The sequence below is a fragment of the Onychomys torridus genome, chromosome 2 (assembly GCF_903995425.1).
Source record: "Onychomys torridus chromosome 2, mOncTor1.1, whole genome shotgun sequence".
Taxonomy (NCBI): Eukaryota; Metazoa; Chordata; class Mammalia; order Rodentia; family Cricetidae; genus Onychomys; species Onychomys torridus.
Window position 1 is genome coordinate 77459356 of NC_050444.1, and position 27066 is coordinate 77486421.

Genomic DNA, 27066 nt, shown 5'->3' on the forward strand with positions numbered 1-27066 from the left:
ATGGGCTGGAGAGAGCAGTGAGCATTCCTAGGTGTCTGGAAAAGTGAATCCAACCTAGAAGCAGGCTTTGGAGCAGGTGGTCTCCACTGGCTCCATGAGGCCTACGACTCCGTTATTCCAACTGTCGAGAGTGTTCCTTTGCTCTGTGCTCCTGGAAACACGCTGGCCTATCCAGCTGGGAGAGATAGACAGGGCTTGCAGAGGGCCTCCTGGGAGGGTAAAGGGTACCCAGACAGGAGAGAACAGGATAAAGGAGTGCCTTGTGTCAAGGAGCTGGTGATGAAACCGAAAGTCGACAGAAGAAAAGAAAACATTCCTTCCTCACATCTACCGAGAGGAATTTGGACCTCTTCCATGAGGCAAGATCAGTGGGAGATGGTTAAGCGTACTGGCAGACGCACAGCAAGGAGCAGAAGCTTGAACATGTTCTTTCCAGCCTCAGTGCCTTTGCATATGCTGTTCCAGCCACCATGAAAGCTGATCCCCCGCTTGCCTTCAGGGCCCCAAGCTTCTCGGTGGTATTTTCTATTCATCCGGGAGTCTTCTGTCATCCTGCAGGCCCACCCTAGGCCTTCCCCCTGAGCATCTACATCAGATGTAGTTACTGATCTCCACTCACCCTTTCTGAGCATCAGAACTCATCCTAATGACGTACATGTCCTGGCTCAGGTGCTTCAAACGCAACCCGTTGCCAGGGTGACCAAATATAGCAAAATCCAGAAAACAAGGGACATACATAGGACAGACGTCTCAGCTTCTTCAACAGATACATGCTGAAATGTGAAAACTGAAAGAGGAGAAAGGTCTAAACAACTGCCTCATGGAGACTGTCAACAAAATGCAATAAACAGACTTTGCTAAAAACCCGAGGAAAATCTTGACATTAGCTAAATACGTGATACTAAAATGCAATTGTTACACTGAGATGCTTCTGCAGACTTGTGGATACCTTTTAAAGTATAGCCTTCTCTTCCAGGGACACCTAATGAAGTATATGCTTGAACTGGCATATGTGAAACTTATCGTAGAGTCGCTGGGGAGGGCTAGAGCTGTAGGTATAAATGAGTAACAGTACGCCTGGGTAAATACCGAATTGTCATGATATACACTTAGAGCCCATCATACAGTTCTGGGGTGACCGGTCAGTCAGCATGGCGCTTACCTTAAAAGCATGAGGATCTAAAATTCAATCTCCAGACCCCCGTATAAAAAGCTAAGTATGGGTCCTGGGGGCTCCTTGTCCAGCCAGATTAACAGACTATCAGCCAATAGGAGACTGTGGCCTCAGAGCCGCTCATTGGGTAAAGGTGCTTACTTACTATGCAAGCCGGGGACCCGCTTGAAGGTTTGATCCCAGAACCCAAGTAAGGGTAAGAGGGAGAACTGAGTCCACAAAGTTGTCCTCTGACCTCCACACTCCACACGCTTGTTGCATCCCGTGTGCTCACACATCTCTCTCTCTCTCTCTCTCTCTCTCTCTCTCTCTCTCTCACACACACACACACACACACACACACACACACACGGGAAAGGGAAGGGGGGAGGTAGAAAGGGGAAGAGAGAGAGAATTTTTTTTTAAAAAAAGAACAGGATGGATGGCACCTGAGAAATAGCACCTTCAATTGTCCTCTGGCCTCCTCCACATACAGGTGCACTCATGTACACACACACACACACACACACACACACCACACACACACACACACACACACACACCCCACACACACACCCCACACACACACACACACACACCACACACACACACCACACACACACACCACACACACACACACACACACACACACACACACACACGTACACAAACAATGCACAAGGAAGCCAAGACTCGCGTGTCACCACTGCTCACCGGAAGCCCCAGCATCTGCTAAAGCAGCTCATTCTGAGTGACAGAGGAGTCAAACAGTAACTCCTCCTCCTCCTCCGTGAGGAGAAGCCAGCAAGGAAGCTTGTCCGCGGTGTGTTCTCCAAGGGACCGGATTAGCAGACCATCTCCCTGAGGAGGTGGCGTGAAGGGGAAAGGTCACAGCACAATGGGGAAGCACAATGACACCAAAGGCGGGCAGAAATCTCGGCGCCTTCCAGCAGGAATCCACGTGACTAACACTGGAAGCTTAATCCTACCCATCACTGGGGGAAAGTGAAGGCGGGGTGGGGGTGGGGTGGGGGTGGGCTGGCCCAGTAGCAGGATACCTGCCCAGCATTCATGAGGACCTGGGTCAGTCCCCAGCTCCACAAAAGGAAGATCCCAACATTGATGTCACTCCCCCTAGACTGCAGACCTAAAACAAAAAGCTGCAGAATGCCGGACAGTAGAGGAGGATCACAGATGCCTTTAGGTGCTCTTGGGATGCTGGGAAACAACCTGGCATAGTAGTAAGAGACCCAGCCCACCCTCCCTGCTAGCCATGCCTCCTGGAGGAAACACTTGCACATGCTTACCTGGGGACCAAGGTAACTCGACAAAGTGAGTGTTGTTTTGCTTTTTCCATATAGCTCTAAACTGAAAACATTCCAAATATCCCCAAAGGATCAACGGATTCCATTATAGTTATGCAGCAGAGTAAGTGTAGAGCAGTTAGCACCCCAGGTACCTCATCATCATGGATGGGTCTCATGCGCACAGGCTAAATGAAAAACCACCTCAGCTCATAGCACAAGCAACTAACAATGTCCTGCTTTAGGGAAAGTCCTTAAACAAAAAGAAGGATGAAAGGCGAGCTTCGGGAGGGAGAGAAGGAATGTAGTCGGTCTGCAAAGCGTTTCAGAGCCATGTGCACTGGGGACCAGTCTGTGCTTAAGCTGGGTGGTAGTAGAAGGATCTTCACTGCACTGTTTTTATTCAGATTCTTCCTGTTACAGAATGTCTGGCCAGGCATGGTGCCTCACACCTACAATCCTAGCATTGGGGAGGATAAGGTTATAAGAGGACTGATGTGAGTTTGAGACCAGAATGGGCTACACAGTGAGCTCTAGGTCAGCCTGGGCTAAAGTGAGACCCTGTCTCAAAAAACCAAAAGGAAAAGCCTTTTGGAGTTATATTTCATTCTTGAATGTGCTCGAGAAGACTTGCCGATCCTGGGCAACCCTGACAAAAGTGTAAGGGAACCGGCTCGTCACCTCCCCTCCCGCCACCACCAGACTGAGACAGTGTTAGAAGAGAATGAAAAAAGAGCAGGACCCCAGGGAGACAGATGCCTGAAATCCACCAATCAGGAGGGAAGGGCACAGCAGGTGGAGGTGCCTGATGCCAAGCCTGATGATCTGATTTTGATCCCCAGGAGCCACAAGGTAGAAGCAGAGAACCAATTCCTGCAGGGCATCTTCGGCCTACCAGACATGCACCATGGCATGTGCCTACCCTCTCATCCCCAAGCACACGCAAAATAATTAGTTAATTAAAATCAAGTAAGAACAGGAGTTAAGGGCTGAGGGCATCCACAGCTCCAAAGAGGGCACTATTGAATGGGAGGACTGAGAGGTCCCAAATTCATACAATTCTCTGATTTGGGTAAAAGGATAAACAGTATGCTGTGTACAGGCTACAGCTGGGAAGGTCATTGCTAAATGATACAAGCAAGGCAAATGTTGCAGGAGTCTACTTAAGGACATGAGAACAGTCAACTTCGAAAGGACAAAAAGTAGAAAGGAGTTGGGCCTGGAAGCTAGGAAGGGTAAGCTTGGCCTATTAAATACGAGGCCAAGTTGTTTTCCAGCATCTCAACAGCACCTATAAGAAGGATGAGGGGGAGGGAGGGGGGAAGGACATGGAGAGTTAGTGTTCAAATGGGGCTGGAGTTTCCATTTAAGAAGATTTTTAAAAAGCTCTAGAGATGGATGATATACTGGCTATACATTTAAAAATTGTTCAAACGGTTGGCTCTCTGTTGCTTTATGAGTTCTGAAAAGTTCCAGTCAGGGTGGGTGCAGCCGAACAAGGGAGCAGACAGTGAATAGGTACTTCCAGGCCTGTCAAAAGCTAAGGCCATGACACGGATGACAACAGTCGGATGAGGCTGTGGGCCTGGAAGAGCATCACAGCGCCGAGGGATGTCACCTCTGCAGGCACTTGTGGACGCTAAGCTCAGAGAGGAAAGCAAGGTGGGTGACCCCACACTAGGACCAAGCTCAACTTTGGGTGCCAAGGAATCACTGGGGGGTCCCGAGGACTCTTCCAGATCTTAACTATCAGAAAAAAAGCTGCACATCGCCAGCTAGGACTGGGGGAGAGATCCAGGAAAAAAAAAAACTGCTCAGAAGCAGCACACTGAACCCAAACTCCAGAGCAAGAGAGAGAGAGAGTGGCAAAGCAGAGCCAGGGACATGCACTACCCAGAACAGTGAGGAAACAAGAACCACGCCTGTGCACGCCAGCTGGGCAAACAACGGAAAAGGAGCCCGGAAACCTTGACAGAATCTGAATGGACCACATTTACCAGGCACAGGGCCTGCGGACATCTGCTCTCTGGAGACCCCCGGGAAGGGGAAGGGAAGGCCTTGCCAGACAAGGCCTTAAAGAGATGACACAAATTCCGTGAGCCTGGGAGGCAGGGTGTTTAACAGGCAGGAGAGCAGATGCTCTACACATCACCCGCCAACCCCCGGAGACGGAGAAGGCAGAGGCAGGTATTACTCACTTGCCACACACAGAGAGGCAGGGTGGATTTAAGTCAGCCAGAGCAGTACCAAGAGGGTGAGAAGCTCAGGAAACCTGAACAGCTGGAAAATATTTTGCTAAGAAAGGGGCAGGTTTGGCAATGGAGAATACTTGCCTAGCCACGAACAGGGCCATGGGTTCAACTCCCAGGCTACAAAACAAATCAAAACAAAGGCCGCCGTGCTTATCAACGTGTGTACAAAAGCACAAAGACTAAAGAGAGCAAAGGGCACCCCAACAGTTGCTATGCAGCAGCAGGATGGGGAAACGGAGACGGCTTTCTGGATGACAGTTTGAATGTTGTCCCACTGGGCTCTTCTTCCTGAAGACTGCTTTTTAGCCCAGATGTTGAAGAATGGCACTCAGGTCAGCATGCATCTTTAAGAAACTGCACTCAATCAATGCACTGCAGATGTGAACCCAAGTTCTGGAGGTGCTAAGCGGCCTTCAAAGGCAGAAATCTTCATGAGACTCTGGGGTCCCCAGGCACCTGTGGACCCCTGGGGCAGGCTCAGAGCCATCCACTCATTCCATATCCAGGTGAGCTGCCAGAGTTCTCAGACCAACATTTCCTCCAGTCTGTGCCTGAACCTGGACCCTGCTAGCTATGTGGCTTCAGGCAGGTTTCTTAACTTGCCAGCCAAGCCTGGCTCTCCTGTAAAACTCTGGGAAAAGCAGTCAGTCTTTGTAAGCTTCCAGAAGGGTAATCCCGGAAGCCCTGAGCACAGATCCAGGCTCTCATGTACTTCAAAGGTCCCTCACCCACTCCTTTAAGACCCAGGGACACAGTGAGAGTTCACAGCCCTCCATACCTGCCCCCCAAGGAGTGAGTTCCCCCTCTCCCTCCCATTCTCCATGCATTTGCACCTGCTGCCCAGATACCTTCCAGCAAAGGACAGCAGCTGTACCCCTATGCATCCTCTGGGACAGCCCCAGTCACTGTGGGCATCAAAGCTTTTCCACCTCTACCACCCAGTTCAGTGGCTCCTCCCTTGGACTGCTTCCTGTGGGGTTACATGTCTACCTCGGACTAGGAACCCAAGAAACACCCCCTCCTCCAACACTCTGGAAGAGCTCCATAGGCCTTTGTTGACTCTAGAAAATGTGCCTTATGCAAGCAAAAACACATAGGAAAACAATTTTCATAAATGCACATTAAAATCAAGCAGCCAGGTGAGATGATACAGTTAGCTGGAGAGGAACCACTGAGGCTGCAGAAGATACAAGATTCGAGACACTGGGGTGCAGGGGACACATCCAACAGAGCAGCTCTAAAAGCTGGAGCTTTTCCGGACGTTGCTGACAGGCGAAGACAGCACCCTCCCTAGCATAGTGGCATAGAGGCACTTCTGTTCCCTGGCTCCATGCTCAGGGGTCCTGGGATTATCCTTCAGAATGCTCACAAAGGCTGCCTGTCCTTATCCCTGAGTTTTACAGGAGAGCCTGGGGGCTTAGCTGGCAAGTTAAGGAACAAAAAACAACTTAGGAGAGAAAGGGTTGATTTCATTCACAATTCCAGGTTACAGGAACTTGAAGCAACTAGTCCCATGCACAGTCCAGAGCCTGCTTACTGCTTCCGCTGCTTCCTCTCACACAGTTCAGGACCCAAATCCAGGGAACAGCGCTGTCCACATTGAGGCTGGTCTTCCTGCATCAAATTAACATAAGCAAGGCAATCCTTCCCCCCCATTCCATCCCCCCCATCAGACCCGCAGGTCAAGCCAATCCAGTCAATCTCTCACTGAGAGCTCCTCTGGGGTTGTTCAACATTGTCTCAGTTAACAATTAAAAGTAACCGTTGTCACCCTCTCGCAGCTGATCCCAGAGGCAAGGAACTGGAGACTGTATCACTAAAACCTTTAAGCAGCCAACAGGAGGAGGAGTGGGAGACAGGAGGGCTCCAAGCTTGCTGCTCACCCAGGGAGTGAGCTCCAAGCACCGACCACTCTGCAGTACATTCCTGGACTGACAAGAGCACTTACAAGAGCGCACAGCCTCACTGTAAGATCAGGGTCAATGGACCCTTTCCAACTGGCCCATTTAAGTTCACCATCCAAACGACACATTTCCATATGAATATAAAGATTAAAAAGTAAAGATGGAGCCCCGGGACAATGTTCCCAGTGGTTCCAACCTCTCATGAAATCTGAGAATCTGTTTTACCATCTTTGGCTTCTCCATATTTTCTAATCCTTCTGCTGGCAACCTGTTCGAAGTCTGAGACAAAAGAGGGGGTGGGGCCTACACACCAGCCAGAGGAGATGCCCTGATGAATCAGCAGGTGGCCCTGGCAGCAGAAAGCTGTCCAGGAAAGTGATGGACAGAGTGTGGACCCCTTCTGAAGAGGGGTTGTCTCTGGGTAGAGCAGCATAGCAGACGGAGCCATCTGTAGCCAGCCAAAGAGGTCCAGTGGTGGGAAGAACACATTGGTGGAGGAGGAGGATCTCTGTGGTTACCAGGCTAGAAATTTTCTAAGTTTCCACACAAGAATGTAAAGGGGAAAGCTCACCCCCATGGCCTTCTGCTATTTCAAAACCAGGGACAGAATTCAGTGAGTGCACGCACATGGAAGTGCTTAGCAAGTTAATGTTTGTTCAGAGCTTTGTACCTCTGGAGAGTCATGTTACTGGCCCTGGAAGAGACCAGGGGAGCCCCAACTCACCAGTCACCCCCCCACACACACACACACTTCTTCACATTGACCAGTGTGGCACCAGCTTCTAGGATCTAGTCTCTACCACCTCCTACCAGGGAAAGATGCCAACCACTCACTTCTCTCACCCCCAACTCAGCTCACCTTTTATAACAGAGGCATCCTTTACAGAAACAACACAAACTCATGACCCATGTGGACAGACACCCAAGAGTCCCACTGAAGGTGTGGCAAAGGATGGGACAAGTGCCACAGGGCCACCATTCACCAACATCTATTTACAGGAAAAGACCTGGCCCAGGCAAGGCACGTGAGGCAGTCAGACCTGGGGGTTCCTTTGCGCTACCTCATCCTTCCAACAATGGGGGCTGAGGGGAGACCTGTCCTCCACGTATGCTCCACATTGGCAGCTGGCCCTTTCCTCACATACTCACCTGATTCCACCTGTGACCTGCCCCTGGGCCCTCTGCCCCCTCTCCCAGCCATGCCCTCCTCACCCTTCACCTGGAGTACTGCCGCAGCATAGCTGGCATCTAGTGCATCCTCCAGCCAAGCCTCCACTCCACTCTAGCAAAAGGTGACTCTCTGCAGCACAGGCCAACACCCAGGCCAAAGACTGCCCCACCTCCAACACATGCACGCACACACGCACGCACGCACGCACGCACGCACGCACGCACGCCCACAGTGGGTTTAATGCATAGTGCGGTTGCCTTTGTCTGTCACCAGAGTCAGAGTCTACTGGAAGGTGTGAAGGACAGCACTTATCAGCCTCATCTTCAGTGGAGGACCATGAACAGCCAGGAGCTCTGTTCCCTAAAATACTGAATCACGAAATGCTAATGGTGAACTCTGTGGGTTTAATTTTTAATTTTATTAGTACAGGTGTTTTGCCTGCATGTATGTCTCTGCATCATTTGTGTCCCAAGTGAGTGCTGTGGGTCCCCTGGAACCAGAGTTACAGAGTTGTGAGCTGCCAGGTAGATGCTGGGAATCAAACCAGGGTCCTTTGCTCAAGCGTCTCCGGCTCCAAGGGCTCTGCAAATTTTATTTGAGGAAGGAAAAAGGAAGGGAGGGAGGGAGGGAGGGAAGAAGGGAGGGAAGGAAGGAGGAAGGCAGGCAGGCAGGCACCACTCCCTTCAGATGAACTGAGAACAGTTAAGACATGGCTGTAGTCCCAGCAGCACCAAGGAAGGCTGAGGCAGGAGAATCACTGGGACCTGATGAACTTCACATGTGTTGAAGTTAAGAGAGTCATTTTGCTAGAATTTTACAGGGATTGAGAAAACATGCCTTACTTCTAACTGCATGGGTGAGAAGGCGGTGCTAATGCCTGCATCCTACAACCTAGCTTGCTCTGTGCCTTCTGAGAGCAGCCCATTCCAGCTCTTCAGGGAGCGACTGAAGGGAGGTCATTTTATGCCCTCTGAATTCAGTCGCCCGTCACACTTTGGATGGGTATGTACTTTCAATTCCCAAATAAGGCATATGATCGTTAATGCCGTACCACGTGTATTCTACCAGGCCCCCTAAGAGGCTATGCAGAGGCTTCTTTTCTCTTCCAGAGTGGTTAAAAAAAAAAAAAAAAAGCATCCCTCATACAGCATCCAGCTTCCTATTCCACTAAACAATGGGAAGCCTGCCTGGTACAGCCCACATGTGTTTTTCTAAAGTCCATATTACAATTTTTCAAAAGACTTCTCCACATCCCAAAGAAAAAGATGAGAAGTTTATGAAACTATAACTTTCCAGCAACCCTCCAGGGTCTCGCTGCTTACTGAGGCACTGTAATTTGTTTTTAATCATTTCACCTTCCCGTTTTAACGAACAGGGAAACCAAGAGCTGAAGCTGCCCAAGGTGGCATGGTGAAGCCGTAAGGTTAACACTGAAATTCTCCATGTTTACACAGTACCCTAATGAGTCAATGCCAAATTCCAGATACGCTGAGACCAACTGTGCCAAACGCTACACTGGCCAACCAGCCTTCCCCTGCAAGGCATGGCGGGAGTGCTAACTGGCAAGCCACCGTCCCAACAGCTTTGCACACGGGGCTGCTGAAAGATCGAACAGAGGTGCGCGTGCAACACACACACACACACACACACACACACAGAGAGAGAGAGAGAGAGAGAGAGAGAGAGAGAGAGAGAGAGGCAACAGAGGCGGGGCTGAGAAGCGGCCCGGGCACAAGCCATGCCAGGGGTTTAGTCAACAGTGGGTGCCGCTGCCAAGCACACCAATGAGTGGCATCTGCAGCCACATTCATAGAAGGAAAGTGCCTGGCTCCCTCAGACCAGACCACACCTGACTTGCTGCTGCAAGGCTGGAGGAACAGGAGGGAGGTGCCCTCCATGGTAGAGCCAGGTTTCTGAAAAGAAATGGCTCAGGGTGGCCCTCTGAGTATCACCCCGAGGCTAGACTCGTATACCGAGCCCGCTTTGGACGGCATGTTATAGGTGGGGGTTCTAAAGACCTTCTTGTTAATGTTTTATCCACAACTCAGAAAGTACTATCTACATGAAGGGTTCAGAACCAGAAATGCCAGCAGATTCAACCAACTAGACCAACCCAACTCTATGTCTGTTGGAGGGGACTCACCAGGAAAATGACCGTGGCATCTTCCTTGATTAACTAAGACAACTGGACCATGGCTTTGCCAAGTGACAGTGGATTTAAGATCCTATCGTTCCAAGCGTCAAAAACTTCAGGAAGTCCTTCTGACCCCACACCCCACACCCCCCATTTCAACCTTCTCAGGCATCCCACTAGGGAGCCTTTCTCCTATGAGCATTACCCAGAACACAAAGCCATCTTTGCAAATGTGTCTTCCAAGAGCCTCCAGGCCATACTTCACTGACCTTTGTGTTCACAACAAGTAGCTTAGCCCATTCGAGACACCCCATAAATGATGAGTAACTGCACTGAGGTGCCACAGCCTGGTCATACTGAGGGTGTTACTGTGTTTGAGGCCATTTAGGAACACACGTGTCTGTCCTGAGAGAGACTAATAAAGAGGATTATGACAGCACATCACCACTTTTGTATGGTGAGCAAAGGAATTCTTGAAGCTAAAGCCACCCGAGGGTTTTAATTACAAAGGAGTCATAGTCAGACTGGCCAGGTCCCCAGCCGGATCTCTATAAAAGTGATCCAATACAGAAGGAAGCTTAGGGGTATCAGGTCAAAGGTAAATCCTGTCTGTGTGACAAGCAGCCAGGCAAGGCCAGAGCCCAGGAAGCAGTAAAAATCCAGAAACAGCAGAGCAAGCCCAAGTGGGGTCAGATGCCTAGAAGGAGGCATAGAGAGGGAATCCAGGAAAGTGGGTCTAAGGAACAGCACAAACACTACAGATCCACATGGGAGCCGGCTGCCTGGCGCTAAACCTCCTAACTGGGAGAATTAATTACAAGAACTTACACTCAGCTCTGGGAAGATTGGTGGAGGAGACTGAGTGATGCAATTCTAATATCTAATAAATCTTTAAATCAATGAGCCATGTTTACTGGTAATTTTTCTTCATCTTTCCTCCCTGAAAGCTCACACAACAAAGCCAGCATTCGCTTTTTATCTGCCTATGGACCTGGTGCATGGTTTTTACATCTGTATGGATAAATAAAACCCGGGGTTCACTAAATCACACATCTTTTAAAAACGCATCAAAAATATCTGCCATCAAAAGGAAACCCGGGATGGAGGAATTCTTCTGTGCCCTTTTATAAAAAGGGAAGAATCCTTTTCAGACGCCTGCGTGCCCATCCCCCATGGCCCCACCAGCTGCGGTAAGCCAGCATCCCAACCTGTTCATTTGTGTACCTGTTTGGGTCTATTTAGCACACAGGCACTTGACTCCGTTTGCAATTTTTCATCTCAGAAACACCACTTAAGCCTGTCGCACAACCCTGACAGTAGCAATACATTTTATAAGCCAATTATCCCTGGGGACCAGGCAAGGAAATCACCGGGCAAGGAGTGCCGCAAAGTTCCCAAAGATAGCATTCCTTTGCCAGATGCAAACTGCGCCACATCCTCTCCCAACCCAAGCTGCCCACTCACCTCGCCTCTGCTCCCCGATCTCAGGCTGCCTCTCCCCAGCTGCATCAGAGCTGGAGAGCCTCATTCTTGGGGAGCAGTGACAAGAACGCTTTGGAAAAGACAACAGCTCTGGGCTGGGGAACGTTGGCCCCTTTTCTATGAAAAGGCCCCGCAAGAATATTTTTATGACAAAATGCTCTCCTACGGAGCACAAGAACCACAAAATTAAACTACCATAAATTGAAACTGTCTCCAAATTAAACCCACACGAAGAAGCATTAGAGCCCAGACCAGGTAGGCTGATTTTTCCCATCTGAAACCCTTACAGGTTAAAGAGTTCTCTCTTTAAATTTAAAAGATCCCTGCCACCCAGGAAGGCCTAAATGCTCCGGACAATCTGTAACTCATCTAAGGCTCAATTACTGCGGTGTCTTCAGTCATGCCAAAGATTCCCGAAGGTACTGTCTGCCGCAGCGCCGAGTGCACCGTTATTGCATGGGTTTGATTGGCTCTGACTGGCCCCTCTGGCCAGAAAGACTCTTTTGGTGGCTGGACTCCCTGCCGGAGATACTGGCACTGGCCTAGCTTGCCACTGGAACTGGGCCCCAGTGCAACCACCTGTGGGTGTGTGGCCCGGACACACGCCCCGGCGCTGCCACCCCGGGATGTCCTGCACGTCCCACGCACACTGCCGGGTGTGGGAGGGAGTCGGGAGGCCAATCCAGAGGGGACTGGGGCCAACTCCCAGCACACCGAGGCCTCTGCCCGTTCAAAGTTGACCTGGCCTGAGAGTTGTCTCCCAAGTCGCTCCGCCCCCTGCGAGGTTGTGAGGCAGGGGGCTCTTTGGGATAGGAGTGGAGGCCATCCGTAAGGGATCGGCAGAGGACAGAGAGGTAAAACTGATCCCTAACCGTCTTTCCAAACTTGGGGCACCTGCTGGGCAGCCGGCAAAGATTTCTTCTCCAGTGTCTCATCAAGGCCTGACACCAAAAGCGAGATACACCCCGAGCAGCCCTGCATCCATTAAAAAATTCTACTTAACCCAGCCAGCATGGGAAGGCCAATACTGGCAGGGAATGCCAGCCACCTGCGCCAAGGGGAAGGGACGCGGGACGTGGGGACAGTGTGCAATGGGGTAGGGGGGAGGCCCAAAAACCTAGGTGGGCGCCAAAGAAGACGCAACCCTTCGGTGCAAGGTGCCAAAGACTGAGCCCCACAACATACGCGGGCTTGGTGGTCCAGGAGGGTTCAGACTCCGGAGTACAGGCAGAAGATGGGGGAGGGGTCCCCCAAGAGCGGCCCGGAAAGCTTGCCAGAGGGAAACACTGAGAGAGGGGGGCTCTGCCCCAAGGGGCGCAGGCTACCAGTGCCCCGCCGCGTCACTCACCGGCAGGTCCACGCTCACTTCGGTTCCGTCGAGCAGGAAGACACGGCAGTAGAGGGTGGCCTTGGCCGCTCCAGAGGCGGAGATGTGCACAGCCGCGCCGCCCGTGAGCAGGGGCCCGCCGCCGGCCGGGAACACGCTGCCCCCGGGCGCGGCGGGCAGCACCGAGGAGCTGACGGCGGCGGCCGGGCCCCCTCGCGGGCCCCCGTCGCGCTCGTCCCCCAGCCCGGCGGCCCCGCGCCCCGCCGCGCCCCGCGCGTAGCGCTGCATGGAGCGGCGGCCAAAGGTCCGGCGCAGGAACCGCAGCATCCTGGCCGGGGGCGCCCCCTGCCTCCGCCCCCTGCGCTGCCGCCGCGCCGCCGCCCGGGAGCGCCCGGCGCCGCCGTCAGTACCCGCCGCGCTGCGCCGCCTCCAGCGGGCTGCGGCCCGGGGCTCGCTCCCGCCCCAGCCGAGGCCGAGGCCGCGCTCCGGCCGCCCGCGGGGCGCGTCGGCCCAGCCAGCGCCCGCCGCGAGGAGCTGCGCGGGAGAGAGCGCGCGCGAGCGGCTCGGGGGAACGTCCCGCTGCTGTCGCCGCTGCGCGCTTGAAGGGGCGGTCGGTCGGTGCCGGCTACTGCGTAGCTGCTGTCCCCTGCGAGGAGCCCTGCGAGGGGACCCGGCTGCGGGCTGCTCCCGCGCCGCGCGCCGGCCGAGGGCCAGCTGGAGCAGAGCGCCTGCGTGCTCCCGGCACGCTCGCTCCCACTCGCGCCGCGCCCGGCCCGAGGAGGCCCCAGCCGAGCGCCCGCTCCCGGGGCGCCTTTTCCTGCGCCCGCAGCCCCCGCCTCCCACCTGGGAGGGCTGCACCTCCAGCCGCCGCCGCCGCCGCCGCCGCCGCCGCCGCCGCCGGCACTGCAGCACGCCCTCCTCCCCCGGGGCTGCGCCGGGCCTGTGCTGCCCCCTGCCGGCCCGAGTGCCCCCTGCTGCTGTAGGTGCGCTCACGTGTGTACACGTAGGTGTGCACACACGTGTTTCCGGGCGCACAGGACCCCCCAGAGAAGTCCCAGAGTTTCCCCCTCCTTGATAGGATAAAGAAAACAAGGCTGCCTCCTTCCTGGGAAAACTTGTTCCTGGGGCAGAGAACAACACGTCTCTTTGTGAAAGGAAAAATCAAAACACAGCAGCACTCAGTTTCCTCTTCTGCAGAAGATGTGGAGTAGGCGACCTAGAAGGTCCCCTGCTCCTTAATTAAAGTCTATCGGTTTTAAAAATCTCAGCCAGGGCTGCGGCTTTAACCTTCCACGCCAATGGACTCCCTCCAAAAGAGAAAACTGAGGCCTGCGAGGAAGGGAAGTACTTTTTCCGTACTCCTTAGGAGACACCCTGCTTCAAGGACCTCGCTCATGCCCAGAATTGAGGCAAGGGCCTGCATAAACAATTGCTCCTGAGAAGGTTGGTCAAGGTTGGATAGACTTCTGGGAAGCGAGGTAGAAGTGGAGCATGAGAATGAATTGCATAGGGCGCATGGAGGAAACTGGAGACAGCGAATTGCTAAGGAGCAGTGCCCACAGGTTCAGCGTTTGCCCGCAGACAAGTGGCTTGTCCCGTGCTGCTGGACGAGGAATGTGGGAAATGAGGCTGAAAGGAGGCCAGGCCTTTGGGGAGAAGAACGCTACTGTTTATCAGGCCCTCATTTTGTGCCAGACACGACTCTAAGCCCTTCCCATACGTCTTAATTTAGCCTGCTTGCATGTAGGTTATAATCCCGGTTGTACAAAGGTGGAAACTGAGGTTTAGAGAGCTGAGGAGACCGGCAGGCAGACTCATTGACTGGCCTTCAGAGCTGTCAATGCGACATGTAACAAGACTGGCAAGCAAGTGACAGTTTTGGAGACACAGTTGGGGAAGCAGTGGCCTCAGCAAAACAGAGAAGACAAGGGCCAAATGTAGGAGTCATTCCAGAACGGACATTTATTGAAAACCAGGCATTGTCTTAGCTGACTTCATCATTCAAGTCTTCATTAATTCTCATTCCAACTCTCCCAGACAGTTCCATTTATCGCCATTCACGTAGATGGATTTGGGGGCGTAGGTATGTAATATGCTTGCTCAGGCTCTGAGAGCTGCTTGGCGTTCATTCTATGATAGTATGGGGACCAGCCATGTGACAGTCTACTCTGAGAGGCATCTACAATGGGCCATTAGATATCCACTCAGCTCTCCCCTCCATGCCAGATTTAACAGAGATTGCTCACAAGCTGGTGTAGCCTGGGTCAGCTGACTGGTCCCTGGGGATGTCCCCAGGAATGCCTCGGTAGAATGAATAATAGCCACACAGAGATGTCCACCTTTGCATTTTACATTTGCGTTGTTGGGTCTCACCAGACGTGGCACAGGGGAGCTTTAGTCTATGGTTGAGTTAAAGAGGCTAAGGGGGGGGGGGATTAGCTCACTCTTATAACTGGTGGAATCAAAGAGGACTTTATTAGGAGACAGGAAGGTCACAGTGATAGAAAGACCGTGACAGAGGCAACACTTGTCCAAATAAGGGTCCAGACGTTAAGGGATACAGGCACCATCTAGAATAGTGTTTCTCAGCCTGTGGGTCACGACCCCTTGGGTCACATATTAGATGTTTACGTACGTAACAATTCATAACAGTAGCAAAATTACAGTTATGAAGTGTCAATGAAAATAACTTTATGGTTGGGGGTCACCACAACGTGAAGAACCTATTAACGGGTTGCAGCATTAGGAAGGCTGAGAACCATTCCTCTAGAAGATTTAAAAAGCAAGTGAGGTACGCCCTAGAGTCTAGAAGGAAGGAATGCAATGTTGGTTTCGGCCTGTAAGATCCATCTCAGGCTCCAGAATGGTAAAATAACATTTTCATGTTGTCTTAAACCACTGCATCTGTACATAGCTTTATGTCAGCCAAGTAGGAACAGAATCAGGTGCACCACATGATGTCAGTTTGGAGCATCACAACTTTCAAAGCCACCCATCTCATGAGCATCGTCTGGGTCTGTGGGTTTTCAGAGCCTCTCTCCTGTTGGACTCCAGGCTCCATTAAAGCAAAACTTTTTCTTATTATCCGTATATCCCCACCCAGCACCTAGCCCAGGCTGGTACGTAGTAAGCACTCATCAAATGCTTGTTGAATGGTCACAGGATCCCACTTCCTCTTCCTGGTGCTTCTGTAGGGTACACTGTCTCATTTCCGCTTAGAGATGAGGAAGATGGAGGTGAGGAGAGCCTGGATTCCCATACTTGTGACTCCGTTCAGATCTAATGGCTACTGACAGTGCCATCCTGAACTGCATGGGGATTCCTATATATCAGGACCTGCCCCCTAATGGCTCTCATTCCATTTAGCTCTTACATGGTGGAGAAATAAGATACCCAGGCATTACTTTAACAGTAGTTCTTGTCACTGATGTTTCAGCCTCAGAATTTCAACATTCAATGAGCAAACTTGCATTTCACAGTTACAGGACAGTGTGTCCTAACAGCTGCCCTTTCTCAGTTTGTAGCTTTCAGACCCTCGTGTCCCTGACTATATTATCTAAAGTCTGTAAGCAGCCCCTCAAAGATTTTAATAGTCTTTTCTTGGACCCCCCCCTTTTATGAGTAATATGAGTCAGCCCCTGCCTGCATATGAGTGCACCTTCTTTTTTATCTGTTTGTGTGTGTGTACATATGTGTATGCATGCAGAAGCCAGAGGCTGATGTCGGTTTTCCTTAGTCACTCTCTTCCTAATTTGAGATGGCTGTCTGACCAAACCTGAAGCTTACTGACTGAAATAGACTGAGTAGCCAGGAAGTCCCAGGGATCTTGTCTTCTCAACTTCCCCGGCACCGAGGTTACAGGCGGATATTGCGGTGCGTGGCTTTTCTGTACAGCCTCTGGGAATTAAAGTCAGTTTCTCATGCTTATGTGGCAAGCACTTTACCCTGAGCCATTTCCTCTGCTCCCCAACGCATCACTCTTGAATGACGTTTTCTTCCTTAAACTAGTCTTCAGGACCCTGATGCCTGTGTCCTTTCAAAACTCATGAGGCAGGGGGGCTTTGAGGGGTGGTTATGCCAGTGATCAACTGCATGCCATTCCTCAGACAATGTCCACTTGAAACACTGTCTCACTGTCCTGCAACTTGCTGATTGGGCTAGGGTTGGCCAAGGGATCCACTTCCCCAATACTGGAGTTACTAGCGCTTGCTACCACCGCTGGCTTTTTAAATGTTCTTTAATGTGGGTCTGGAAATCAAATTCAGGTCTTTGTCCTCGCAGGACAAGCGAGAATTTTAGCAACTGAGCTCTCTCCCCAGCTCCCACAAACTCTTTCATGTGGGAGCATGGAATGGACAGCTATGGTTTCTACCATGCTAATGTCCATTTCTCTTCCTTGAGTTAATTACCCTGCAGAACCATTCTCTCCTCACTCAAAGGCTTAAAGATCTAGAGCAGTGGTTCTCAGCCTTCCTAATGCTGAGACCCTTTAATACAGTTCCTCATGTTGTGGTGACCCCCACCATAGAATTATTTTGTTGCTACATTATAACTGTAATTTTGCTACTGCTATGAATTATAATGTATCTAATATGCACAATATTGGATAGATGACCTCAGTGAGGGGGGGGGGGTTGTAACCCACAAGTTAAGAACCACCAGATGACTCTGACTCCATCTTCTGCCTCAGATGTGGGACATGTGAGCAGGCATGGCCAATCACAGGGATGCATTCCCTGACATAGCCCTGTCACTGGCTCAGAAGTGGGCAGGCAGTGAAGGTTAGCTCTGAGGCTCAGGCAGCAGTTTCTTTCCATTGGAAATGCCAAGCATCCGTTGGTTGTGCACTGCTTCTTATGGGTCCACTTGACATTGTATGGAGAAAGCCTGAGGATGGTGCTAGCATACAGAGATACAGGAAACACAGATTTCTGATGACAATGTGTTCTAACTATCTAGATCTGGCCATGCTTGAAGCTTGACCTACCTCTTCTGCAATGCAGTTTGAAGAAAAAGAAGATGATGGTAGAATGAGATATAAATATATAAATGTTACAACTATATAAATCATATGACAAAATTTAAGGGCAGAATCAAAATGGGGATGGTTTCCCGAGTGCTAGGTCTCGCCTTTGCATCCTCTGTTCTCTTTTCTGAGCACGGGACATAGTCACTAATTCAGAGATGTATTCAGTTTGTTCAGACTTTGAAGAACCCTGACTGCAGGCAAATAACCAGCAACTCCCGTCACTGAATCATGAAGAACTGAATGAGTAGTTGTAAGCCACTTAAGCTTTTAATCCAGAAGTAGACGTGACAGAAGGACTCAGGTGTCTGCAACTGAGTCCCAGATCCATGCTTTGGGCCCACCTTTTCCTCCTGTTCTGCATCACATTTGGGATTTCTGCCTCAGCATTTAAGCCCTAGATATCCACTCCAAGCACCTATTATCTAGCCCTGGGTCTAGACATGAGAGATCACATCTGGAAGGCAATGGTGCCTGGTGTTTGCCTGCTGGCAGCCTGAGCATGGGTTTCCCAACCAAGGAGCCATGTCTTCCCTGAAGGTTATGCATACTGCTTGGGGAAACACCCATGGCTCTGATAGGATGGTTCCTCCAGACAAACCCAAGGTACGGAGAGAAAAAGAAGGCATTTATTATAGAGCCTACTCACCCTGCTGCCTCCCTGCCTCCCTCCCCAGTACGCCCTGCCCTTGGGTCGCCCAAGCTAGGCTCACTCCCACTAGACAACTCTCGTGAACTCTTTGGTCCCCTACTGATGTATGGCTTTGGCTGGGGAGACGTGAACAATTGTCTTTCACCCTGGAAAAGATACTGATGGTAGACTAAGGAAAATGATCCTACCCAAGTCGGACTTGGTAGACCAGTGAGTACATGGGATTCAAAGGCAGCTGCCTCACCGAAGAGCTACCTCAGCACAGGTAACAACTCACGAAAGCTGCGTCCCTGGAGCTCCGTGCCCATCCCCAGCCTCCAGCAACTGTTTTCTGCTTATAACTCTCTGAGCACAAAAGCCTCATAAAGTTGCCTTAGCTTTCTGAGTCTTATGAGGTGCCCTTCTCCCTCCAGGAGGGAATGCTTTGGTCTAGAGAAAATAGCTACACAACATTGACTCTTAGAATACTTTCTGCCTTTGCTTCTTTTCCAACCATTGGACTAAAATCAGTGTTGTCCAATAGAACTCTCTGCAGCAGTAGAACTGGTGTATGTGTGTATGGGGGGAGAACATGGGGGGAACCATGTTGTGGGTAGTACAAACACCATGCACATATGTGTAGAAGCCAGAGAGGGACATCAGACATCCTTCTTTCACACGCCATCTTATTCCCTTGAGTCTGGATCTCTCATTGATCCTAAAGCTTGGAGTTTTTCAGCTAGACCAGCTGACCAGCAAGCCCCGAGGATGTAGCTGCCTCCTGCCCCACCCCATCCCCAAAGGTGGAGTTATAGATGTGTGCTGCCAAGCCCTGGCTTTTTATGTGGGTGCTTAAGATCCAAACTTGGGTGTTTATGCCTGTGTAGCAAGTACTCCAACCCACAGAGTCAACTCCTCAGCCCCAGCTAAACAAAAATCACTCCTTTTTTTTTTTACATTTACTTATTTATTGTGTGTGTGTGTGTGTGTGCATGCGCACGCATGCATGCATGTGCATGTGCATTACCAACATATGTGCCACAGCATGCACGTGGAACTCAGAGCACAACTTTAGGGAGAGCTGATTCTCTCCTTCCACCTTGTAGGTTCCAGGGACCGAACCCAGGTCATCAAGATGGGTAGCAAGCTCCTTTTCCCACTGAGCCATCTTGCCAGGTCCTATGAGCCAATTTTAAATGACCACTGGGAAGCTGCTAATACGACTAAGGTACCAAATATTAATCTGATCTCATTTAAACTTAAATAGTCACAGATAACTTGGTCATCACATTGGTCAAAGCAGGCTTACATAGCACCTCACTGCTATTACCTTTAGATGAAATAATTCCCCTTGACTTTGATCCACTCCAGTTGGAAGGTCTAGATCCAGGTAGTTATCCCCTTTTATGGGATCCTTGGTGGCTGACATTAGCCTTCAGTTGCTTGGCCAAGTCATAAGACAAAAAAATCCTGCTATCAAATTACTCGGCCACGGTGGTTCAGGCCTCTAACCTCAGCTATGCGGGCACTGGGGCAACAAAATTGTAAGTTTGAGTCCACTCTGGGTAACTTAGACGTTAACATCAGAAGAAAAAAGGCTAGGGATACACTTAATAAAGCACTTACCTCGAATATGCACAGCCCTGGGCTTAACACCCAGTACTGGGGGGAAAAAAAAACATAACTTTTATTTATATATATATTTTTTAATCACACACCTAGCTGCTGTCAACTTAGTCCAAAACAAGGTGACCCTTGTCCTGGGAATCCCTCGGCATCTCAGCTGCTGCTGCTGCTTCTGGGAGCTGCTTGAACTGTTGTCTCAGTCAGAGTTCCCAATGGAAGCAGCATGCCATCTCAAGGGGCCCGAGCCGAGGTGACACAGCCACACTGTATCTGAGTAGGCAGCACACACACACATGTAACCTTCCCCATCTGACTCCACTGGAGACTTCAAGTTCTCCAAGTCAAGGAGAGAAAGAAGCTGGGGGAAGAGGAGAAGGCTGGTAGAGCCAGCCACAGTCCATGGAAGCACTGACGGGCACCAGGTCTGCGAAGAGCCTTGGAAGTAGTCCTGCTAGGCACCCTGTGCTGGGCCTGCTGTGCGGTGTGACTGGAGATATACTGGAGACGGGCAGTGTAGACATAGAGCCAGACCACTCAAACGTCTTGACATCAAAGGGAGGCACAGCTGAGGATCGAGGCCTGAAGGGTCTGGAAGAAAAAAGAACAGGAACTTCCTGCTGATTCTAGTCAGACAGCTTCTTCCATGAAATGGTCAAATAATCCCACCAAGTTTATTGTTTCTTTATGATGTCTCTATATGGCCAAACAGATAACCAAGGCCCCAAATAAGTGTTCCATGTGTTGTAATTTTAAAACGGTTGGGAAGGAGTCACGCCATACAACAGGGCTCACATGGGAGGTTTATTGAAAGAGGAGAGAAGGGCAGAGACCGGTCCCTGGGGATAAGAGCAGCGGAAGAGAAAGAGACAGGAGGTGGGCCAGGCCCGCCTTTTATACGGGAAGGTAGCGAATGTGCACAGGGGTGCTCTTAGTGGCTGCAGCTGAGGATGTATTCTGTCCAGATCCCAAGGGCAGGCCAGTATAGATGCCTGAATGCTAACACCATGACCTCCAAAGCTCTATAAAAATGTAAGCCCAGGAGAAATGGGTACACAGCACCTAGATGGGCCTCAGAGACTGGGCAAAGGTTGGGCATGGTTTTCATTTTAGTATGTCCAAGGCCGATACTTTGTAGAAGGTATCAAAGTGGAAGAGATGGTTTTCTAACTAACAAACGTGGGCTGGGCCTTAGGGGACAGACAGGAATGGTGTTTCCCCGAAGCTCCAGGGAAGACAGGCTAGAGGAGGTGGGTGGCGCTGGACCCTGACACATGCTTATCAGAGGTGTTTTGTTTTTTCATTCCCAAGGGACTAACAAAAAGGATAACACCTCTGTATTCCTGCAGAGATTTATGGCTCATTAAGAGCTCTCACAGATACTTATTGCCAGGCTTAATTACTCTTCCCACCCCATCCCCCCATCCCAGCAGGGAGGCGTCTACCGAGAAAACTAGTGCTCAGAGCTGCAGTGGATGCCCCAGGTCACACAGCTACCAAGCAGCAGCCGGCTGGCTTGGGAGTCCTTCAGTCCCACAGCCATGTGTCTGGGCCTCCTTCCCTGCCTGTGGCCTCTCTAAACTGAAACCAGGCTCTTTCAGGGGCCACACCCAGCTCCTCCCGCACTGACTCATTGGGAGGGGATGGGGGCCGGTTCTTTGCTCCCCAGAGCCAGTTTCTGGCCTGGAAGGCACCACTCTCTCCTGCCCTGAAAACAGGGCCCTTCATCTCTCCAGCCTTGTTTTTTCTTTGTCTGAGCTGTTAGAAATAAAGGCAGGCGTTCTGATGAGACTAAATGGGAGTCCTGCAGGACAGCATTGCCCGTCACTCCCTGCTCTGCCCTTGGGAATCCCAAGGGACGAAGCCACTGTGGGCTGCAGCAACCAGATACACCAGTGCTGTTGATCTGCATCTGCCCAGTGCCCTTCCCCGGTCTCTGACCTCTCTCGCTTTGGGCTGGTTCCTCCTCCAGTCAGTAGCTGCTAAGAGAGCAGAGGCGAGTGTACTCAGGTGTGGGTGTGGGGAACAGAGGGCCACATTCTTGAATGCCATTTTTCCTTTACGCTTAGTGACCCAGCTCACAGGTAAACTTGGCCTCACCCTGGTGCTGGCATCCAACCCATCAGATTAACGTTCTCTCCTCTTAAGAAGAGCTGAGAGGTGGGCAGGAGTCCTTGCTGCTGTGGGGAGTTGGACATAGCCTTTCTGTCAACAGTTGAAGCTAAGCTAGAAACATCTCTCTCCCCTTCTCCCTCGTTCTCCAGCCTCTGTATACCCCACCCCTAGCATTTTCAACACCTTTGCTTGGCCTCCTGGACCACTGTACCCCCACCTCCCTGTCTTCTCTCCCTTCTAACTTACCCATTGCCTATCATCTCTTCCTTCCCCCCCAGGGCAACGGGCCAATCCAGTCTCCTCCTTACAGTCATTCAGCGGGCAGGTACAAGGGATACAATGCAGATGACAGAGTGGCAGTAGTCTGGAAGGGGGACCTGGGCTGTTTGTTGCCGACTGGACAAAAACCACATGAGAATGTTGGCTGGCCTGCATTTCCCCAGGAGACTGAACACAGTTTATGATAGGGCTCACCCCCCAAACACTCCCTTAACCTACCCTTGGGGGAAAGGCCTTCTTCGTCTAGGGATGTTGCTGTGGACTTGGCTCTGCCGTTCACCCCCATCCCCACTCTAAATTGTTGTTCTTCAGTCACAGTAAGATGCCTTCCCAGCCATTCCATGTGACTCTGGGCCCTCTCAAATACAGTTTCTCTTCTTCCCACAGTAAATTCTTATTCACCTTTCGGACCCAGGTAAAGCCCCTCTCCAGGTCAGTATGTGGTATTGTCAGTACCATGTACACGCGCATTCCCTGTGTACATGTGTACATCCCCTGTGTACATCAGGCTGCTATTCTGTTCTTAGAGGCAGCAGTGTTCAGCTGTCACAGAGGGTGAATCTTGAACTACTGCAGAGAAGGAAGGAGGCGTTCACTCTCTCTCTCTCTCTCTCTCTCTCTCTCTCTCTCTCTCTCTCACACACACACACACACACACACACACACACACACACACACACATATCACATGGCAATGGATGGTCTGCAAGGGGTCAGGGAGGCAGGTGTAAAATTGCTCCATGTTCTCCTCCTCAGTAGCTGCCTACACCGTTTCTACTCAGATCAAGAGGACTTTGGTAACTGGTTTTCTGTCAACATGACGCAAGCTAGGGTCATCTGCGAAGAAGGAATTTCCTCTGAGAAGATACGTCCATTAGACTATCCTGTGGACAAGTCTGTGGGCATTTTCTTGATTCATCGTTGATATGGGAGGACCCAAACCATTTCAGGTGGTGCCACTTCTGGGCAGGAGGTCCTGTAGAAGAAAGCAAGCCAATACTGAGTGTGGTGGTACATACTTTTGATCCCAACACTCTAAAGGCAGAAGCAGGTGGATTTTTATGAGTTCTAAGCCAGCTTGGTCTATAGATCGAGTTCTGGGATAGCCAGGACTATGTAGAAAGACCCTGTCTCAAAAAATAGGGGAAAAACAAAAAAGAAAAAAGAAGGAAAGCCAATAAACAGCATTCCTCCAGGGCATCTGCTTTAGTTCCTGTCGCCAGATTCCTGCCTTGAGTTCCCGCCCTAACTTTACTTCACAATGGACTGTAAGATGTAAGAGAAAAGAAACCCTTTTCTCTCCAAGTGGCTCTTGGTCATGGTGTTTATCGATGCAATAGAAAGCAAAGTAGAACCAGGCTTTGAAGGGGAAGCTCCTCTTATTTATGGCTTTATTCCCTGCTGTACATGGGCTAGTGGAGGGAATTCCTTCAGAACGGGCAGGCTCGAACCTGCCAGGAAGGCAGTATCAGTGAGTCTAGCCAGGAGGGGCAGAGAATCAAGCCCAGCCTGTGAGTGGTGGGGTGCTGTGTTCCAGAAATTTCAGTTGTTGGCTGCCTAACTCCGTCTGCTCCTTAGCCTTTCATGGCCCCCTCAAGAGACCGTCAGTGTCTAGGAGAGACTAGAAAGTCTAGGTACTTATCTCTGGTAGAGCTCTCTCCCAACTCCCTTACACACACACACACACACACACACACACACACACACACACGTGCGCGCACACACATACACACACACACACTGACACAATGGCTCTCAAACAGAGCTATATCCAAAGTCAGGCAGTGGGGGTGGGCATCAGAGTCTAGGCCAGAAACATGAGTGGCAAGGCAACATATGAATCCTGACTATGCCACACACTGGCTGTGTGACCTTGGGCACAGAACATGAGCCCCTGCGACTTAGTTTCTCATTTGTAACAGGAATATGATAGTAATATTGACCTCACAGGTCTGCTGTGGGTAGTTAACGATGCGAAGCATGTAAACTATCTTTGGTAAGTACCCAATAAATGGCAATTGTTATTGTTGGCGTTACTGGTTGTGTTATTATCGATAATTTTATACCCATTAAAAACATAGGAACCTTCTGGTTGGAACCTGACTGGCCTGGCAGGGGGCCCAGGGGAGGAAGGGCACACAGATAGGCAGGATAGCACAAAGGTCAGCGTCTCGGGACCTTGGGTCTAGGGTGTGTGGTGAGAACCAGCTACACTGGGACTGAGAGAAAAGACTTGAGAAAAGGAAGAAGTGAGAGGAGGGCAGAGAGAAAGAGAAAGAAGGGGGTGGTGCTGGTTGTAGGCTATGGCTAAGTGAGCCAGCTCCAAGGAACAGAAGCCTACAAACCGGTCTGGGCAGTCCCAAGCCAGGCTGTTTGGGCTGGCATCCAGAGGGAGCAGCCTGGCCCAGCACAGAGCCCTTGGGTACTGCTGGAGGCCTCTTCTACCTGGGAGGTGCTGTCAAGGGTCCCACCCCACCCTTCTGGCTCTGGGAAGGAGACAATGAATGCTTTTGAGCCCACACTCAATTGCAGATTTACCTTCTCACCCAAGTCCCTGAGAGACATGGTTGAAGCCCTTTTCCAACAAGGGTGCCTGCTGTGGAATGGCCTTTCTGTATGCTGTGAATATGTGTTGCTACCATTGGTTATAAAGAAGCTGCTCTGGCCTATGGCAAAGCAGCTTATAGCCAGGTGGGAAATCCAAGCAAAGATACAGTGAGAAGGGAGGCGGAGTCAGGGGAGATGCTGCAGCACACACACACACACACACACACACACACACACACACCCATGGTGGGGGGAGAGCAAAATGTAATGGAACACAGGTAAAGCCACGAGACACGTGGCAATACATAGATGAATGGAAATGGGTTAATTTAAGATAAAAGAGCTAGTTGGCAATAAGCCTGAGCCAAAGACCAAACAGTTTGTAATTAATATAAGCCTCTGTGTGTTTATTTGGGACCGAGTGGCTGCGGGGCACAGGAACACTTCCAGCTACAGGTGCCAGGATCACTCAACAGGAAAGGGGCAGTCTTTTGAGCAAACTGTGCGTGGAACACTGTCGTATCCTCACCTAATCCCACATGCAAAAACTGACTCTAAAGGAGTCAGTGGTCTACACGTAAACACTAAGCCTTAGGAGAAAGCCCATCCGCAGAAGATGTTCTTGACACCAGATTTGGCAGTGGTTTCTTGGATATGACATCAGAAGTACGTATGAAAACAGCAACAAGAACAGAAAAAGGAAGTACCCACGTTAAAGTGAAGTGAAAAGACGGCCCAGAGAAGACGAGCAGAGCAATGTTTGCAAATACGTGCTTTGAAGGAAGTGCACGTCCAGAACATACATGTGTGTATGAAGAGTGTGTGTAGGGGTTAGAGAAACAGCTCAGCAGTTAAGGACATTGAACAGCTTCCAGAGGACCAGGGTTTGACCCCTAGCACCTGCAAAGCAGCTCAGAACTGTCTATAACTCTGTCCCAGGGGATCTAATGCCCTCTTCTGGCTTCCAGGGAAGTGTATGCAGGTGATGCATACATGTGTAGGCAAACCATCCACATATGTTTTAAAAAAAAGGAATATATGTAAAGAACACCTAAAACTCAAAACAGTACAGCATTGCATATAGCCCACACACCCTCTCCTACAGCCATCCCTAGTAAAATATAGGTACCATATAAACAGTTATTATTGTAAATTGTCTAGTGAATAATGACCAAAAAATAATGTCTATACATTATGTCTATAAGTAAGACACATTTTTCTCCAAAAATAAAAAACAACTTTTTGGGTACTGAGGTAGAACCCAGGGCCTTGTCTGTACTAAGCATGCACTCTGCCCTGCCTCTCTGAATTTTTTCTTTTTATTCCAAACTGGTTACATCTTTGGATATGAAATCTGTGGCTATGAGGGCCAACTATAACTCTTTTCAAATATTTCACTCAAACATAGTTTTAAGAAAGTAGCATTCTATAAATAAAACAAAAAAGTGTGTTGCGAACATTTTAAACACACATTTGGAAATAGAAAGCATGAGAGTGCAGACCAAAGGGTGGTCTATAATATCTACATGTTCTCTGCCCTATAAAAAGCTTTGTTATTTTATGCATGTGGATGTTTTGACTGCATGTGTGTCTGTGTCCTGAGTGGTACAGTGCCCTCAGAGGCCAGAAGAGGCTTTGGAACTGGAGTTACAGACGGTTGTGAGCTGCCATGTGGGTGCTGGGAATGGAACCCAGGTCCTCCAGAAGAGCAGCCAGTGCTCTTAACCATTGAGCCAGCTCTCCAACCCATATTCTATAACTTTAAGTCAATGAAAAACAACCTGTGTGCATTGACAGTCCTGTCCTTGGACACTTATATTCTGTTGGTAGTGGGGGTTAAAAAGAAATAAATAATAATGTGGTGGTGGTGGTGGTGGTGGTGGTGGTGGTGTGTGTGTGTGTGTGTGTGTGTGTGTGTGTGTGTTCTTTTTTTGGTGGGGAGGGGGGATGTTTCAAGACAGGGTTTCTCTGTGTAGTTTTGGTATCTTGCTCTGTGACCAGGCTGGCCTCGAACTCACAGAGATCTGCCTAACTCTGCCTCCCAAGTGCTGGAATTAAAGGCATGCACCACCACGGCCTGGCTTGTGTGTGCTCTTTTTTTTTTTTTTTTTTTTTTTTA

General features: G+C 50.4%; 1 protein-coding gene across 5 annotated transcripts in view; it reads right to left on the bottom strand.

Moving 5' to 3' along the window:
* Epb41l4b (erythrocyte membrane protein band 4.1 like 4B) overlaps positions 1–13588 on the bottom strand; it is a 150253-nt gene extending 136665 nt beyond the window's left edge. For all 5 annotated transcript variants that reach the window (XM_036177298.1, XM_036177296.1, XM_036177297.1 and 2 more), the window contains exon 1: positions 12749–13588. In XM_036177298.1, the coding sequence (XP_036033191.1) occupies positions 12749–13054 (306 nt within the window). In that variant the 5' untranslated portion in view covers positions 13055–13588. The remainder of the gene's footprint in view (positions 1–12748) is intronic.
* Positions 13589–27066: the final 13478 nt, after the last annotated feature.